This window comes from Pristiophorus japonicus, chromosome 5 (assembly GCF_044704955.1).
Source record: "Pristiophorus japonicus isolate sPriJap1 chromosome 5, sPriJap1.hap1, whole genome shotgun sequence".
NCBI lineage: Eukaryota > Metazoa > Chordata > Chondrichthyes > Pristiophoridae > Pristiophorus > Pristiophorus japonicus.
In genome coordinates, this window is record NC_091981.1 from 105,276,435 (window position 1) to 105,292,482 (window position 16,048).

At 43.8% G+C, this 16,048-nt stretch overlaps 1 protein-coding gene across 4 annotated transcripts in view; it reads left to right on the forward strand.

Annotated features, from left to right (window-relative positions):
- Positions 1–15,634, forward strand: part of tax1bp1b (Tax1 (human T-cell leukemia virus type I) binding protein 1b) — a 276,059-nt gene extending 260,425 nt beyond the window's left edge. For all 4 annotated transcript variants that reach the window (XM_070880822.1, XM_070880819.1, XM_070880821.1 and 1 more), the window contains 2 exons: positions 14,400–14,491; positions 14,608–15,634. In XM_070880822.1, the coding sequence (XP_070736923.1) occupies positions 14,400–14,491; positions 14,608–14,809 (294 nt within the window). In that variant the 3' untranslated portion in view covers positions 14,810–15,634. The remainder of the gene's footprint in view (positions 1–14,399; positions 14,492–14,607) is intronic.
- The last annotated feature ends 414 nt before the right edge of the window (positions 15,635–16,048 follow it).

The following is a 16,048-nucleotide window of genomic DNA, read 5'->3' on the forward strand; positions in this document are numbered from 1 at the left end:
TCCAAAACATCCCTCGGAACCCCAGCGGACAGCTGACCTTCCCGATGCCTGTCCCCCAACCAAGCCTCGGGCCATCTACCATCAATGGCGCTACTCGGCGCCGAGCTTGTGGCCAACACCTCGCCGTAGGCAATTAGGCTTATACAGCAGTGCCTGGTCTCCAGTCGTCTTGGACCCCCTTGCCACAGCTAAGCCCGTGTGATTGCCGGTGTGCAGTGGCCACCCCACATTAAAAGAACTCATGCACAGGCATCTTCCACTTCGCTAATATGAAGTTTGGGAATGGAATGTCAGGATCCTCATGGACAATTTCAATAGCAACAGGCCAGAATGCCACACCGCCATAGTTGCCCAGGAACTTAGACGTTTTGACATTGACATTGCCGCCCTAAATGAGACCCGGCAGGCAGGGGAAGGCCAGCTCAAGGAACATGGTGGCGGTTACCCCTTTTTCTGGAAAGGAAAACCAGAGGAAAAGCGCCGCCTTCATGAAGTCAGCTTCGCCCTCAAAAATAAACTGGTCGACTGCCTCAAAGACTCCCCCTGCGGGGTTAACGAATGCCTCATGACCCTTCGCCTTACCCTATCCCGGAACCAATGCGCCACAGTCATCAGTGCGTATCACCCAACATTCGATGCAATGGATGAGGCTAAAGAGCGTTTTTATTCCAACCTTGAATATTCCAACCCCACAGGCGACAAATTGATCCTCCTAGGTGACTTTAATGCCAGGGTTGGCAAAGACACAGCCTTCTGGGGAGGCATGATTGGCAGAGAGGGGTTAGGGAAAGCCAACTCCAGCGGTACCCTACTCCTGACAAAATGTCGAGAACACGAACTCCTCATCACCAACACCCTGTTCCGCCAGAGGGACAAATACACGGCATCGTGGCAACACCCTCACTCCAAACACTGGCGCCTGCTCGACTATGTCATTGGCCGAGGCAGGGATTGCAAGGATGTGCGCATCACCCATGCCATGACAGGAGCTGACGACTGCTGGACTGACCATCACCTAATCCGATCCATCATCGATATAAACATAACCCCAAAGCAGAGGGGACAGCAGAAGCAGTGCCGTAAAAAAGTTAATGCCGGGGCATTTAAAGACCCAGCTAAGAGAGCCCAATACAGCCAGCGCCTCACAGCTAATCTGGTGTGCCTTGATGACCCTGAGATGCTGAATGCCCACAGCGCATGGTCTGTCCTCTAGGTCTCCATATCCAGTGCCTGTGATGAGACACTTGGTTACTCAACCAGAAAACACCAGGACTGATTTAATGAAAATGATCAGGAGATTCAAGAACTACTAGAAACATAGAAAATAGGTGCAGAAGTAGGTCATTTGGCCCTTCGAGCCTGCACCACCATTCAATAAGATCATGGCTGATCATTCACCTCAGTACCCCTTTCCTGCTTTCTCTCCATACCCCTTGATCCCCTTAGCCGTAAGGGCCATATCTAACTCCCTCTTGAATATATCCAATGAACTGGTATCAACAACTCTCTGCGGTAGAGAATTCCACGGGTTAACAACTCTCTGAGTGAAGAAGTTTCTCCTCATCTCAGTCCTAAATGGCTTACCCCTTATCCTTAGACTGTGTCCCCTGGTTCTGGACTTCCCCAACATCGGGAACATTCTTCCTGCATCTAACCTGTCCGGTCCCATCAGAATTGTATATGTTTCTATGAGATCCCCTCTCATCCTTCTAAACTCCAGTGAATAAAGGCCCAGTCGGTCCAGTCTCTCCTCATCTGTCAGTCCAGCCATCCAGGGAATCAGTCTGGTGACCCTTCGCTGCACTCCCTTAATAGCAAGAATGTCCTTCCTCAGATTAGGGGACCCGGATGCTCTTCCTCCACTTAGGGCGGTCTTGGGCCAGGGATTCCCAGGTGCCGGTGGGGTGTTGCACTTTTATCAAGGAAGCTTTGAGGGTGTCCTTGAAATGTTTCCCATGCCCACCTGGGGCTCGCTTGCCGTGTAGTAACAAAAAGCGGAATTTCGCTCAAGAGGCGATCCCAACCATAGTTGCGATTAAAAAAAAACATATGTCAGTCCTGCCATCTGGGGTGAACCTTCGCTGCACTCCCTCAATAGCAAGCACTTCGTTCCTCAGATTAGGAGACCAAAACTGAACACACTATTCCAGGTGAGGCCTCACCAAGGCCCTGTGCAACTGCAGTAAGGCCTCCCTGCTGTTATACTCAAATCCCTTAGCTATGAAGGCCAACATACCATTTGCCGCCTTCACCGCCTGCTGTACCTGCATGCCCACTTTCAATGACTGATGTACCATGACACCCAGGTCTCGTTGCACCTCCCCTTTTCCTAATCTGCCGCCATTCAGATAATATTCTGCCACCAAAGTGGATAACCTCACATTTATCCACATTATACTGCATCTGCCATGCATTTGCCCACTCACCTAACCTGTCCAAGACACCCTGCAGCCTCTTAGCGTCCTCCTCACAGCTCACACCGCCACCCAGCTTAGTGTCATCTGCAAACTTGGAGATATTACACTCAATTCCTTCATCTGAATCATTAATGTATATTGTAAATAGCTGGTGTCCCAGCACTGAGCCCTGCGGCACCCCACTAGTCACTGCCTGCCATTCTGAAAAAGACCCATTTATCCCCACTCTCTGCATCCTGTCTGCCAACCAGTTCACTATCCATGTCAGTACATTACCCCCAATACCATGTGCTTTAATTTTGCACACCAATCTCTTGTGTGGGACCCTGTCAAAAGCCCTTTGAAAGTCCAAATGCACCACATCCACTGGTTCTCCCTTGTCCACTCTAGTTACATCCTCAAAAAATTCCAGAAGATTTGTCAAGCATGATTTCCCTTTCATAAATCCATGCTGATTTGCACAGATCCTGTCACTGCTTTCCAAATGCGCTGCTATTTCATCTTTAATAATTGATTCCAACATTTTCCCCACTACTGATGTCAGGCTAACCGGTCTGTAATTACCCATTTTCTCTCTCCCTCCTTTTTTAAAAAGTGGTGTTACATTAGCTACCCTCCAGTCCATAGGAACTGATCCAGAGTCGATAGAAAGTTGGAAAATGATCACCAATGCATCGACTATTTCTAGGGTCACTTCCTTAAGTACTCTGGGATGCAGACTATCGGGCCCTGGGGATTTATCGACCTTTAATCCCATCTATTTCTCTCACACAATTTCCCAACTAATAAGGATTTCTTTCAGTTCCTCCTTCTCACTAGACCCTCGGTCCCCTAGTATTTCCAGAAGGTTATTTGTGTCTTCCTTCGTGAAGACAGAACCAAAGTATTTGTTCAACTGGTCTGCCATTTCTTTGTTCCCCATTATAAATTCACCTGATTCTGACTGCAAGGGATCTACGTTTGTCTTCACTAATCTTTTTCTCTTCACATATCTATAGAAGCTTTTGCAGTCAGTTTTTATGTTCCCGGCAAGCTTTGTCACATACTCTATTTTCCCCTCCTAATTAAACCCTTTGGCCTCCTCTGCTGGATTCTAAACTTATCCCAGTCCTCAGGTTTGCTGCTTTTTCTGGCCAATTTATTTGCCTCTTCCTTGGATTTAACACTATCCTTAATTTCCCTTGTTAGCCACGGTTGAGCCACCTTTCCCGTTTTATTTTTACTCCAGACAGGGATGTACAATTGTTGAAGTTCATCCATGTGATCTTTAAATGTTTGCCATTGCCTATCCACCGTCAACCCTTTAAGTATCATTTACCAGTCTATTCAAGCCAATTCACGTCTCATACCATCGAAGTTACTTTTCCTTAAGTTCAGGACCCTGGTCTCTGAATTAACGGTGTCACTCTCCTGGTCACTCTTCCCCAAGGGGCCTCACACAATAAGATTGCTAATTAGTCCTTTCTCATTACACAGCACCCAGTCTAGGATGGCCAGCCCTCTAGTTGGTTCCTCGACATATTGGTCTTGAAATACACTCCAGGAAATCCGCCTCCACCATATTGCTACCAGTTTGGTTAGCCCAATCTATATGTAAATTAAAGTCGCCCATGATAACTGCTGTACCTTTATTGCACGCATCCCTAATTTCTTGTTTGATGCTGTCCCCAACCTCACTCCTACTGTTTGGTGGTCTGTACACAACTCCTACTAGCGTTTTCTGCCCTTTGGTATTCCGCAGTTCCACCCATACAGATTCCACATCGTAAGCGCAGAGCTTTTCTGAGCCTCAAGCAACAATCCAACGCGGGAGCTGCAAAGCAACGTTACAGACGGCTCAAGGCTGAGGTCCAACAAAAAACCCGGGACCTAATGATCAGATGGTGGATGGAGAAAGCACAGGAGATACAACAACTGGCCGACAGCCACAATATGCGAGGGTTCTTCATTGCAGTCAAGGCCACCTACGGTACAAACTCCCAAGGCCCCACCCCACTCCTGGCCAAGAACGGGGAAATGCTCATCAAGGACATCGAGGCCGTCCAGGCCCACTGGAAGGAGCACTTTGAAGATTTCCTCAATCGTGACTCTGCCTTTGACTCAAGTGTTCTCAGCTCCATCCCGCAGCATGTGACCCGCCACCACCTCAGTGAAACCCCAACGCTGCACAAGGTAGGCAAAGCCATAAAACAGCTCAAGAATGACAAGGCTACAGGTGCGGATGGAATTCCTGCTGAGGCGCTAAAGTATGGCGGAGAGGCGCTGTTGGCGCAGATACATGACCTCATCTCTCTCATTTGGAGGGAGGAGAGCATGCCGGGATATCTCAGAGATGCAGTGATCGTGACCATCTTTAAAAAGGGGACAAGTCCAATTGCGGCAACTACAGGGGAATCTCCCTGCTATCTGCCACTGGGAAGGTTGTCGCTAGAGTTCTCTTCAACTGCCTTCTCCCTGTGGCCGAGGAGCTCCTCCCGGAATCACAGTGGGATTTCATCCCCTACGGGGGACAACGGACGTGATCGTTGCAATGCGACAGCTGCAGGAAAAATGCAGGGAGCAGCGCCAGCCCTTATACATGGCCTTTTTTGATTTTACAAAGGCCTTTGACACCGTCAACCATGAGGGCTTATGGAGTGTCCTCCTCCATTTCGGATGCCCCCAAAAGTTTGTCCATATCCTTCGCCTGCTCCACGACGTCATGCAGGCCGTGATCCTTACCAGTGGTTCCGTTACAGACCCAATCCACATCCGGACCGGGGTCAAACAGAGCTGAGTCATCGCTCCAACTCTCTTCTCAATCTTCCTCGCTGGCATGCTTCATCTCACAGTCAAAAAGCTCCCTGCTGGAGTGGAACTAAACTACAGAACCAGTAGGAAGCTGTTTAACCTACGCTACCTCCAGGCCAGGTCCAAGATCACCCCAACCTCTGTCGTTGAGCTGCAGTACGCGGACGACGCCTGCATCTGCGCACATTCTGAGGCTGAACTCCAGGATATAGTCGATGTATTCAACGAGGCATATGAAAGCATGGTCCTTACGCTTAACATCCGTAAGCGAAAGGTCCTCCACCAGCCTGTCCTCACCGCACAGCACTGCCTTCCAACATCAAGATTCACGGTGCGGCCCTCGACAATGTGGACCACTTCCCATACTTCGGGAGCTTCTTATCAACAAAGGCAGACATTGATACAGAGATTTAACATCGCCTCCTGTGCGCCAGTGCAGCCTTTGGCCACCTGAGGAAAAGAGTGTTCGAAGACCAGGCCCTCAAATCTACCACCAAGCTCATGGTCTACAGGGCTGTTGTAATACCCGCCCTCCTGTATGGATCAAAGGCATGGACGATGTACAGAAGACACCTCAAGTCGCTGGAGATATATCACCAACGTTGTCTCCAAGATCCTGCAAATCCCCTGGGAGGACAGGCGCACCAACATCAGTGTCCTCGCCCAGGCTAACATCCCCAGTATTGAAGCATTGACCACACTCGATCAACTTCGCTGGGCAGGCCACATAGTTCGCATGCCAGACATGAGATTCCCTAAGCAATTGCTCTATGCGGAGCTCCTTCACGGCAAACGAGCCAAAGGTGGGCAGCGGAAACGTTACAAGAACCCCTCAAAAGCTTCCCTGGTAAAGTGTGACCGCCCTAGGTGGAGAAAGTGCATCCGTGAGGGCGCTGAGCTCTGTGAATCTCAACACTGCGAGCATGAAGAGGTCAGGCGCAGGCGGTGCAGGCAGCGGAAGGAGCGTGCGACAAATCAGTCCCACCCCCCTTTCCCCGGCAAATGTCTGTCCCACCTGTGACAGAGACTGTGGCTCTCGTATTGGACTGTTCAGCCACCAAAGGACTCACTTTAGGAGTGTAAGCAAATCTTCCTCGATTCCGAGGGACTGCTTATAATGTTTTCTGTTAGTTAGCCAATCCTCTATCCATGCTAATATATTACCCCCAACTCCGTGAACTTTTATCTTGCGCAGTAACCTTTTATGTGGCATCTTATCGCATGCCTTCTGGAAATCCAAATACACCACATCCACTGGTTCCCCCTTATCCACCCTGCTCATTACATCCTCAAAGAACTCCAGTAAATTTGTCAAACATGATTTCCCTTTCATAAAACCATGCTGACTCTGCTTGATTGAATTATGCTTTTCCAAATGTCCCGCTACTGCTTCCTTAATGATGGACTTCTGCATTTTCCCAACGACAGTTGTTAGGCTAACTGGTCTATAGTTTCCTGCTTTTTGTCTGCCTCCTTTTTAAAATAGGGGCGTTACATTTGCGATTTTCCAATCCGCCGGGACTGCCCCAGAATCCAGGGAATTTTGGTAGATTGCATCCAATGCACCCACTATCTCTACAGCCACCTCTCTCAAGACCCTAAGATGCAAGCTATCTGGTTCATGGGACTTGTCCGCCTTTAGTCCCATTATTTTACCTAGTACTACTACACTAGTGATAGTGATTGTTCCTCCCTCCCTATTGCCCCTTGATTATCCACTATTGGGATGTTTTTGGTGTCTTCTACCATGAAGACCGATACAAAATATTTGTTCAACATCTTTTAGTCTCGCTGATCACCGTGGCCTCAGTGACGGCCACTCCAATGATATCCAGCACTGTCTCGTCCAGCTGGGTCAGGTTCTGCAGCCGTACCTGCCCCTCGCCTGTTAGCTGCTGCTGGTGTCATTTATGTGTCACCTTAGCAAGAGAAAGGGAAGTGCGTCAGTGAGTGTGGTGTAGTGTGTGTGGATGATATGCCTGTCATGGTTGAATAGCTGGCATTGTGTGACGAGGCAAGGTGTGTGGCTTGCAACAGTGGTAAGTGTGTGAGGGTGATGTGCAACTATGATTGTGAAGTATGAGTTGTGATTTATAGAGATTGTTGCAAGGTGAGTGATGGGTGGTGTAATGCATTGAGCAGTGTGTGAGGCGAGTGGTGCAGTTGGTGGGATATGGCATTTGAAGATGCATTCACTGACCTTGACCACTCGTTTGAGATCATTAAATTTATTTCGGCACTTGATCCAGGTGCTGGAGTAAAGACAGCTGGCACTGACTGCTTCAGCAATCTGCTCCCACTGTCTTCATACAGTCTGCCTGGAGAGTGAGAGTCTCCTGGCCCCTGCGGGTAGAGGACCTGTCTCCTCCTATCAACCCCTTGCACTAAGACCTCCAGTGCTGCGTCCGAGAACTGATGTGTCCGTTCTCTGCCCTGCTGCGCCATTGGTACCTTCCCCTTTCCTTAGCTACATGAACAATGAGGTACTTCTTTCAGAAAGGAAGTACAGACAGCATTTCAATCTGCCTTTAAATAGAGATCACACTTCCTGCAAAATTGGACCCCCGCTGAGCGCTGAGCCAACCAGCTGCGTATTCAGCGCTAGGCTCGGCGCCTCAACCATGTTAATTAGCAGGCAGCACAAATTGTGCGTGCTGCCTGTACCACTTTCAAAGTGCGCTGGCAATTTGCGTATTGTGATCCCCGCATCCGTTTTTGGGTCTTATTGAATTTAGCCCTCTAAGAATCTAGATTCCAGTTTAATTTAGCTACAATTTAACAATTTGTATTTCACTTCTCCGAGTGACAATCATTGATAATCAGATTCAAACAGGATAATTTCAACTTCAAGGGTAATGGTTTACTAAATGTTTCAGGAAGTGAAGTTAGTCTCTAGTGAATAGTGTTAAGATAACAGATAAACACTTCATCATTGTCTGATCACACTGGTATTTTCTACTCCTTAATTTTAACTGATCTGTATCACATACCTAAAATATTTAGCATCCTAAATATCCCTTGATATTTTTTGCTCAATTAGAATATAAAATTGAAATTGAAATCTACTCAAACCAAGAGCATAAGGGGCTGAAATTGGCCCTCCCATTAAGGCCTCTGGCTGCCTGAAAGTGGCGGCCATGGGACGGCGCGGAATGGCCGCCGACGCTCCGCGGAAGGGCTGCCATTTTGCAAATTGTCCTTCATCAGGGGCGGAGTAGTGTAGGGGATCGTTCTGCCCGTTTTCCCGCCGCAGCGTGCACGCGCCGACCCTTTACCAACCGGCGGCGAACCCTTCCCAAAATTGCTCCATGGGAAATATCCCTTTTGCAGAATTGCCCCGCGGGAGTGGCACCGCCGCCGGCTGGTGCCTCCGACAGCTTTTGTGTCGGTGCACTCATGTTGGCCCTTGGTTGGCGGCATGGCCACCCTTAAAGGGGAAGTGGTACTGCCGGCGACGCCATTTAATTTTTATTGTCGGCTGACTGCCGATACCCTCCCTGGTGGCACAGTGGACCTAATCTTAAAATATGCAGAGATCACAGCAGCTCTCCCTTTTAACTGAAGGGGAGAGACATTGTGACGCGTCAGCGTGACGCAGTGGTCCTTGTTGTGGTGACATCATCAGCGACGCGATGACGTCATTAACGTGGCGCTGATAAGTGATGGAGCGGCCAAACCGCTGTAAGGGCACTTCTGCCCCTCAGCCGCAACTACATGAGCCCCAAGCAAAAAAAACATCCAAGTGCTGAATATCGACAGCACCCAAAAAAAATGTTAAAACGGAAGGGACGCCCTGTTTCGGGTTTTTACCGCTAAGAATATAATTATTGTTGGTATAAATGATTAACTGACCTGTTGAGCTTACTAGATTGTATGTTGGATGGATTCCCTTTGCCATGGTCAATTACAAGTGCCTTGTAGACTGACAGTCTGTTACAAATTATAGTGTGAGGTGACGTGGCTGAGAAAAGTAACTCTAAACGATGAATTAGCTAATAGAATTACTCACACATTCCATATTCTTTGAAAGCTAATGAATGCATAGGGAAAGTTTTTACTATTTTTAAAATATTCCTGGGACTAGTGCGTTGTAAACTGAAATAAAAGCAGAAAATTCTAGAAACACTCAGCAAGTCAGGCTGCATCTGTGGAGAGAGAAACAGAGTTAACGTTTCAGGTTGAGGACCTTTCATTAGAACTGGAAGATGTTAAATGTACAGCTTTTAAGCAAGTGCAAAGCCAAGGAAAGCGAAGGGGGCAAGGAAAAAATGAAAGAGAAAGGCCTCTGATAGTGTGGGTGGCAGGAGTGATTAAACGACAAAAGTAATGGTGCAAGGCAAAAAGAAGTAATCAGACAAGTAAAGAAACAAAAGATAGGGTGGTGTAAATGGTATCACCAGGATAGCAGAAGAGGAGGGAAACATGGGAAATATGACAGAAAAGGCTTACATGGCCCAGGAATGTTTCAGGGTGCAGACCACTACGCCAGCCGTGTACTGGCAGGAAATCCCCACCCCAAGTACCAGCCCACACCACCTCCACTTCCAGTGGCTCTGATGCAGTCATCTTCCATTACCAGCACCTACTGTCTGAGAGTAAATGTGAGCAGTAGTTGAGGTCGAAAATCATTAAACTCAATGTTAATGCTGGAAGGTGGTAAAGTGTAAACTGAACTGTGTTGTACACTGGACTTTGTCTTTAATAGACAACAGTATTTTTCCTCAGTGATCCACCAAACTTTAAACAATCATCATAAATGCACTATTTATTCAACCCTAAGTTCGTTTTGAAAATAGGGATGCTTCAGTATTCCACGTGTTGAAGCAGCTTCTCATTTCAATAACTTTAAACTTGGAACCAGTGCCCTCCCTCATTACACAGTAGATTGCTTTTAAAATAAAACTGATCATACTCTGCTCCACTTGTCCCAGTTATACCATAAACCTAACAAAACTAGGGGCCATAAATATAAAATAGTCATTAATAAATCCAATAAGGAATTCAAGAGGAGCTTCTTTACTTAGGTGAGCATGTGGAACTTGCTACCACATGGAGTGATTGAGGCGAATAGCATAAATGTATTTAAGGGAAAGCTAAGTAAGTACAGAAAGAAGAAAGGAATAGAAGGATATGTCGATAGAATGAGATCAAATAAATAAAGAGAGTGAGAGAAGGCTCATGTGGAGCATAGACACTGGCATAAAATGGCTTGTTTCTGTGCTGTAAATTCTATGTAATTATGCAATTATAAGAAATGTTGTACTGTGACATCTCAGCAATAAATTCATTTTGAGATTGGCACTTTAATGTGTTATGCCATGGAGTTGTAGAACAGCAGTTCACACCTATGATTCTTCATAAGTTGAGTTCCTGATTAAATCCCTGCCATCAATATTGGCTGAAGTACTAGAAGTTTAATAGGGCATTGTTCCTAGCATTTTGCCAAGGGCCATAGATTCAACCACTGTCTTGCTCAAGAACAACTCTGGACTCCCATCATGTTGCATTGGAAATTGAGAGGAAGTGATTTGCACCCGTGTTACCCCATGTCATGAATTACTGATGTAAATCTTGACACTAGGCATTTGCCAAGTAGAAGCCAGGTACTTCTTCACGGGAAGAGATATATAGGGCAACAGATCTGCCAAGCGCCACAGATGCAGAATTGGTGTACTGCAAATGGGCACCAGGATATATGATGAGTACTATCGGATTAGGGAATATTGTGTGGTCCAAAAACTTTAAAATGATTTTGAGGGATTGTAAATAAAGTAACTTTAATAATGTATCTCTGCCCAGCCCCCCAAAAACATGGATCTTTACATAACACTATTTTGTTCTCAATCATGCTCCTTTAAGAAACAGGTATGGTAGAAGCGCATATGTTAGACATTACATACTTGTACCTTCAGTAACTTGGAAACACTTAGATTCTTACCAAATTTAGTATCATCAAACTTTTTTATTGCAGTTATTCTCTGGTTACTCATCTTCATAGGCAGTCCCTCGAAATCGAGGAAGACTTGCTTCCACTCTAAATGTGAGTTCTCAGGTGACTGTACAGTCCAGTATGGTCTCTGTCACAGGTGGGATAGACAGTGGTTGAAGGAAAGGGTGGGTGGGGAGTCTGGTTTGCTGCACGCTCCTTCCGCTGTCTGCGCTTGGTTTCTGCATACTCTCGGCACCAAGACTCGAGGTGCTCAGCGCCCTCCCGGATGCTCTTCCTCCTCTTAGGGCGGTCTTGAGCCAGGGATTCCCAGGTGCCTTTGGGGATATTGCACTTAATCAAGCAGACTTTGAGGGTGTCCTTGAAACGTTTCCCCTGCCCACCTGGGGCTCGTTTGCCATGTAAGATGTATTGGTTACTATATATTGTCTCGCACTGCATTGTTATGTTTATAGTTATATAGTTGGCAAGGTGCCATGTACCTGGTGCAGTGCAACAGCATGTATGCTGGAGACTGGCTAGTAGCATTAGGGCGTATTTCTGCACTTGTCTGGGCCATGGTAGTACCATTATAGCCTAATGGGCTACTATGTTTGGATGAGATGAGATGTGTCCCTCTTGCATGGTGCCTAGGTTATAACGAGATGTTGGTGGTGTGCTGGTCAGTCACTGGCAGAAGGCCTCAGACTCAATTTCTTTCAAAGTTAAATAAGTTGAAAAATATACTTGCATGGTGCTACCCGTGTTTCCTTGTGAAAAGAAAAGTGCTATTTATAAGGGAAAAAATGCTTTTTCTTCTATATTACAAAGTACTTCCCTTGGACTTTCCTTCCCTTTTAGTTGACATCACTTTAATGTTTTTTGAGTGGAATCTATTCCATGTATATGATACTTTGAGTATTGCTCATTTCTTTCTTTTAACCTATGGTTTCCGGTTTATAACTTATTTAATAGTTAACACTATTATGGGAAAGTATCTAATCTGAGAAGTTAATTAAATATGAATTTACAGTTCAAATGTATTTAGGACTGAATACAATTGACACAGCTGTTGAAATGATTTTTCAATCTTGGAAGTAGTTATGTGGAATTATACTTGTTTCCTGAATGTATTGGTGCACAGTCCAAGCCCTAATAAATACAAATTCTGAAGAAGATCATGTCATTTTAACAGTAGAATCATGAAATGCTTTATTTCTATCGCTGATAACTTCTGAAAATGAGCACTAATTTTTTGTGAGTGACTTGACTCAAAAATGGGCCTGAAACTTGAGCATACATGTGTAAAAAATTATGAAATTGGCTCTGTAATATTTGCTTGTAAAATTCACTTTTATTTTGGAAAAGTAACACACAACCTGTACATGTCTGCACATAAAATATCTTCTACATATAAATATGTTATGAATTTGGATATTCCATAGATACTTATTAGGGTACAATGGTATCAGTCGCTTCCATAATTGGCTCGAGTATCTTTTGTGGGAGTTAACTCTAGCTTTCCTGAATCTTTACCTATATAGATAGTAGCCCCTAGTGATCTGAATTGGATACTCAAGTCTTTTGCATGTGTTCTTTTCTTCAATCTCTCCGAAGGCAGAATAAAGACTATCCCATGCTAGCCCATATAAGCAAGTCGTCCTATTTGAACAAGATGTCTTCTAATTATCCTCTAATATTTATAACTTCTTTGTTATCAGCAAAAATCCTCACAACTTTTTCTGTCCCCTTTTACCTCATTCAGAAACAGATAGGGTCAAAGGACTTTCCATCATAATCAGTGTGAGGTGTTGTTCTCTAGGGGAAACTATTTCAATTTAGCATGTTACTCACCTTTCATCTAGATGACTTTTTTAAAACTTGTGAGAATTTACTTTGATTAAAAAACCGACATTAAAAGTGATTTTTTTTAAACCCCTTCGGAAATATTATCAAAAATCTTGAAATGTGATATATTATAGTTTTCATTTTGTTAAATTAATTAGCAAATCATTATTAAGTATAAATAGGAGTGTACTGTGCTACACTATTTCAGTTCTAGAGCATGGATTTACATAAATACTGCAATGGTGTGAAAGAGAAGCTCTTTTGAAAGCTATTGGGGAGTAAGATTATTCCAAGGAACATAAATCCATAATCTGAAACTGATAATTTGTTAATGGCCTGGAATTTGTGCAGTTAAACGCGGATATCAGAAGTTGCTGTCGGTCATTCCCTGCTCTTCTACAGGGTTGAAATCCCTAGAGCCAGCAATCAATTGAAATCGTTGAGCTGATGAAAACTTCCTCTTTTATGCTGGAATATCGCTTTCAAAAACTCCCGAAAAAGTTAAGCCATGTTGAATGAGGTGTAACTGGGTTTTTAATGGCGTACTGAGTCATAATTACTGCTGAACAACCATTCTTGCCCTTAAAAAAAAAATTATATTTGTGGAATGTCAAATTTTTCCATTATAATAAAAATTCCATGATTTTTAATATTTTTTTTAGAAGTTTGTGTATGATATTTCAGCTTCTACCTTAATTGCATGTGTATGTCCCAATCTTTATTTCACTCTCTGTAAAATAATTTAAAAGTGAAGGAAAATCAGTGCATTTTACTTCCCGGTTTGCTGTCTGTGAGAATTTATCAATGTGATTGGCTGCTTAGCCAGCTTGATGACATCACTGTTGCTAGATGCTGGAGATCCCCGAGACTTGGCATCAGATTCAAATTAACGTCAGGAAAGGTGAATGCCACAGAGATCGCTAAATCTTTGCGGGCAGCTTTCTTCAAGGTCTGCGGCAAGTGCCAGCAGTTCGCCACTGACCGCAAAATCCGGGCCATTGATACAGATGTAGACCAAGATACAGCATAAGAAATGAAAGTTCTTACATACTAGCACTTTAGACAGCTACACATGAGATTTTACTTGGCACCAATGTTTTCGTTAAGCTGCGCAGTTGCACAGTGCTCTGGAGGCCCCACCTCATGCGTGTAAATTTGACTGGGCTACACAGCCCGTTAAAGGGACTGTGTACCCCCCAAAAAATTAGTGCGAAGATTACACAGCACTACTCCTACGTTAGAACTGGAGTACATTGGCACAATGTAGGGGAAATATTTTGGACTGACCAATATTTTACAGTTTTGCTATAGATTTGTGGTTCTCGTGCTGTGTGAGCATTTACAAATCAACTATACTGCAATTATTCTCTTTGTCATTTCTTAGTTTAAGTGCTCTAAAGTCATCTTACTTTTGACAGGATGAAGATGACAATGTTTCACCAACAGGCGTTTCTGATCCTCCAAGTTTCCTGCAACAAGAGCGAGGTGCTCACTTCTGCTTTAATGCAAGGCAAGTTTATTTCTTGGATTCTCTGAAATGTATTTTCCACATAACTTTTTCCATTTTTTTAAATTTAAAAAAAAATCTCATTAATTCATTAACCTGTTTTACTTTTAATTTTGTAGCCTTGATCTTCACAAGAAGTGTCCGCTTTGTGATGTGGTGTTTCCACCCAATTATGATCAGAGCAAATTTGAAGAGCATGTTGAAAGTCACTGGAAGGTGTGTCCCATGTGCAGTGAGCAATTCGCCCCAGATTGTGACCAACATGTATTTGAAAGACATGTCTTGACACATTTTCCTGAAAATGTTCAGAGCTTTGATTAAATTACAAAACCTATTTAATTCCTTGATCCATAACTAAGGTTGGTTACATTAATGAATGTTATAAATTTAGCTAGTACACTATATCGCTATCACTGAAAGGCACCTTTAATACTGGGCTAAGGAAGTAGTTTGCTATATTCTTCAAAAGAAAATCTTTAATCTCATATATACAATGCAGCATATAAATATGTTATGTAAAAGCATGAATAAATCAGTGCAATGTAACTGATGTGCATAGTTGCAGTAGAAAATAACAAAGTGTATCTGATTTGAACACTACTTGCAATGCATCTTTATGCCATAGATGATAATTCTAAAATTGATTGCAGTTTACCTTTTGGGATAGCAAGCAAAAGCACATTTCCTGCATATAATCTATTAAAGATCCTAAACTCTATAGTGTTTCAGCCTTCAAAGCCTGACTAGATGTTTAGTAGTTCATTTGAATTTGTCTTAACAAATCAATCAGTTTTAAACACATCTGAAATCCTGAGTTTGAAGTTTTGATCTCATTCCACCTTCATAAAAATATAAGAAATGAAGAATGTATTTATGGACAATTGTACCTGAATATATATCCTGCAAAACATTACATTTCCACTAAGATGCTAAAAATGTCCTTCATTGTGAACTTGATTATTTAATTTCCCTTCTCTCTAAATGCCTACTGGTAAATATTTTCTGAATACTTTTACTATTTGTTAGATCAGAACACTTTACTGTATTTAAGTTTTGTTTGTCACTGGTAATAATGTGTCCAGCTTTATGTTGCAGTAGAATCTCTGTTTACAATAAAAACAGGTCCAGCTGTTGGGAAAATTTTAACGTTTGTTGCACAGTTTTCCTTTGAATTATTGGCCCCAAGTTTCCACATGATTTGCTCCTGATTTTTAGGAGCAACTGGTGCAGAACGGAGTATCTTAGAAATCGCAATTCTCGTCATTTAGTTTGCTCCAGTTCTAGTCAGTTAGAACAGTTTCACTTTGGAACAGAATTTTTTTTTCAAAAGGGGGCGTGTCCGGCCACTTACGCCTGTTTTCAAAGTTTCATCAGTGAAAACTTACTCCAAACTAACTTAGAATGGAGTAAGTGAAGATTTTTGTACGCTCGAAAAAACCTTGTCTACACTTTAGAAAATCAGGCGTAGGGAATGGTGGGGGGGGGTTTAAAGGGAAGTTTACAAACATTAAACACTTCAGTTTTACAAATAAAGAGTCATCATCAATAATAAATGATAAA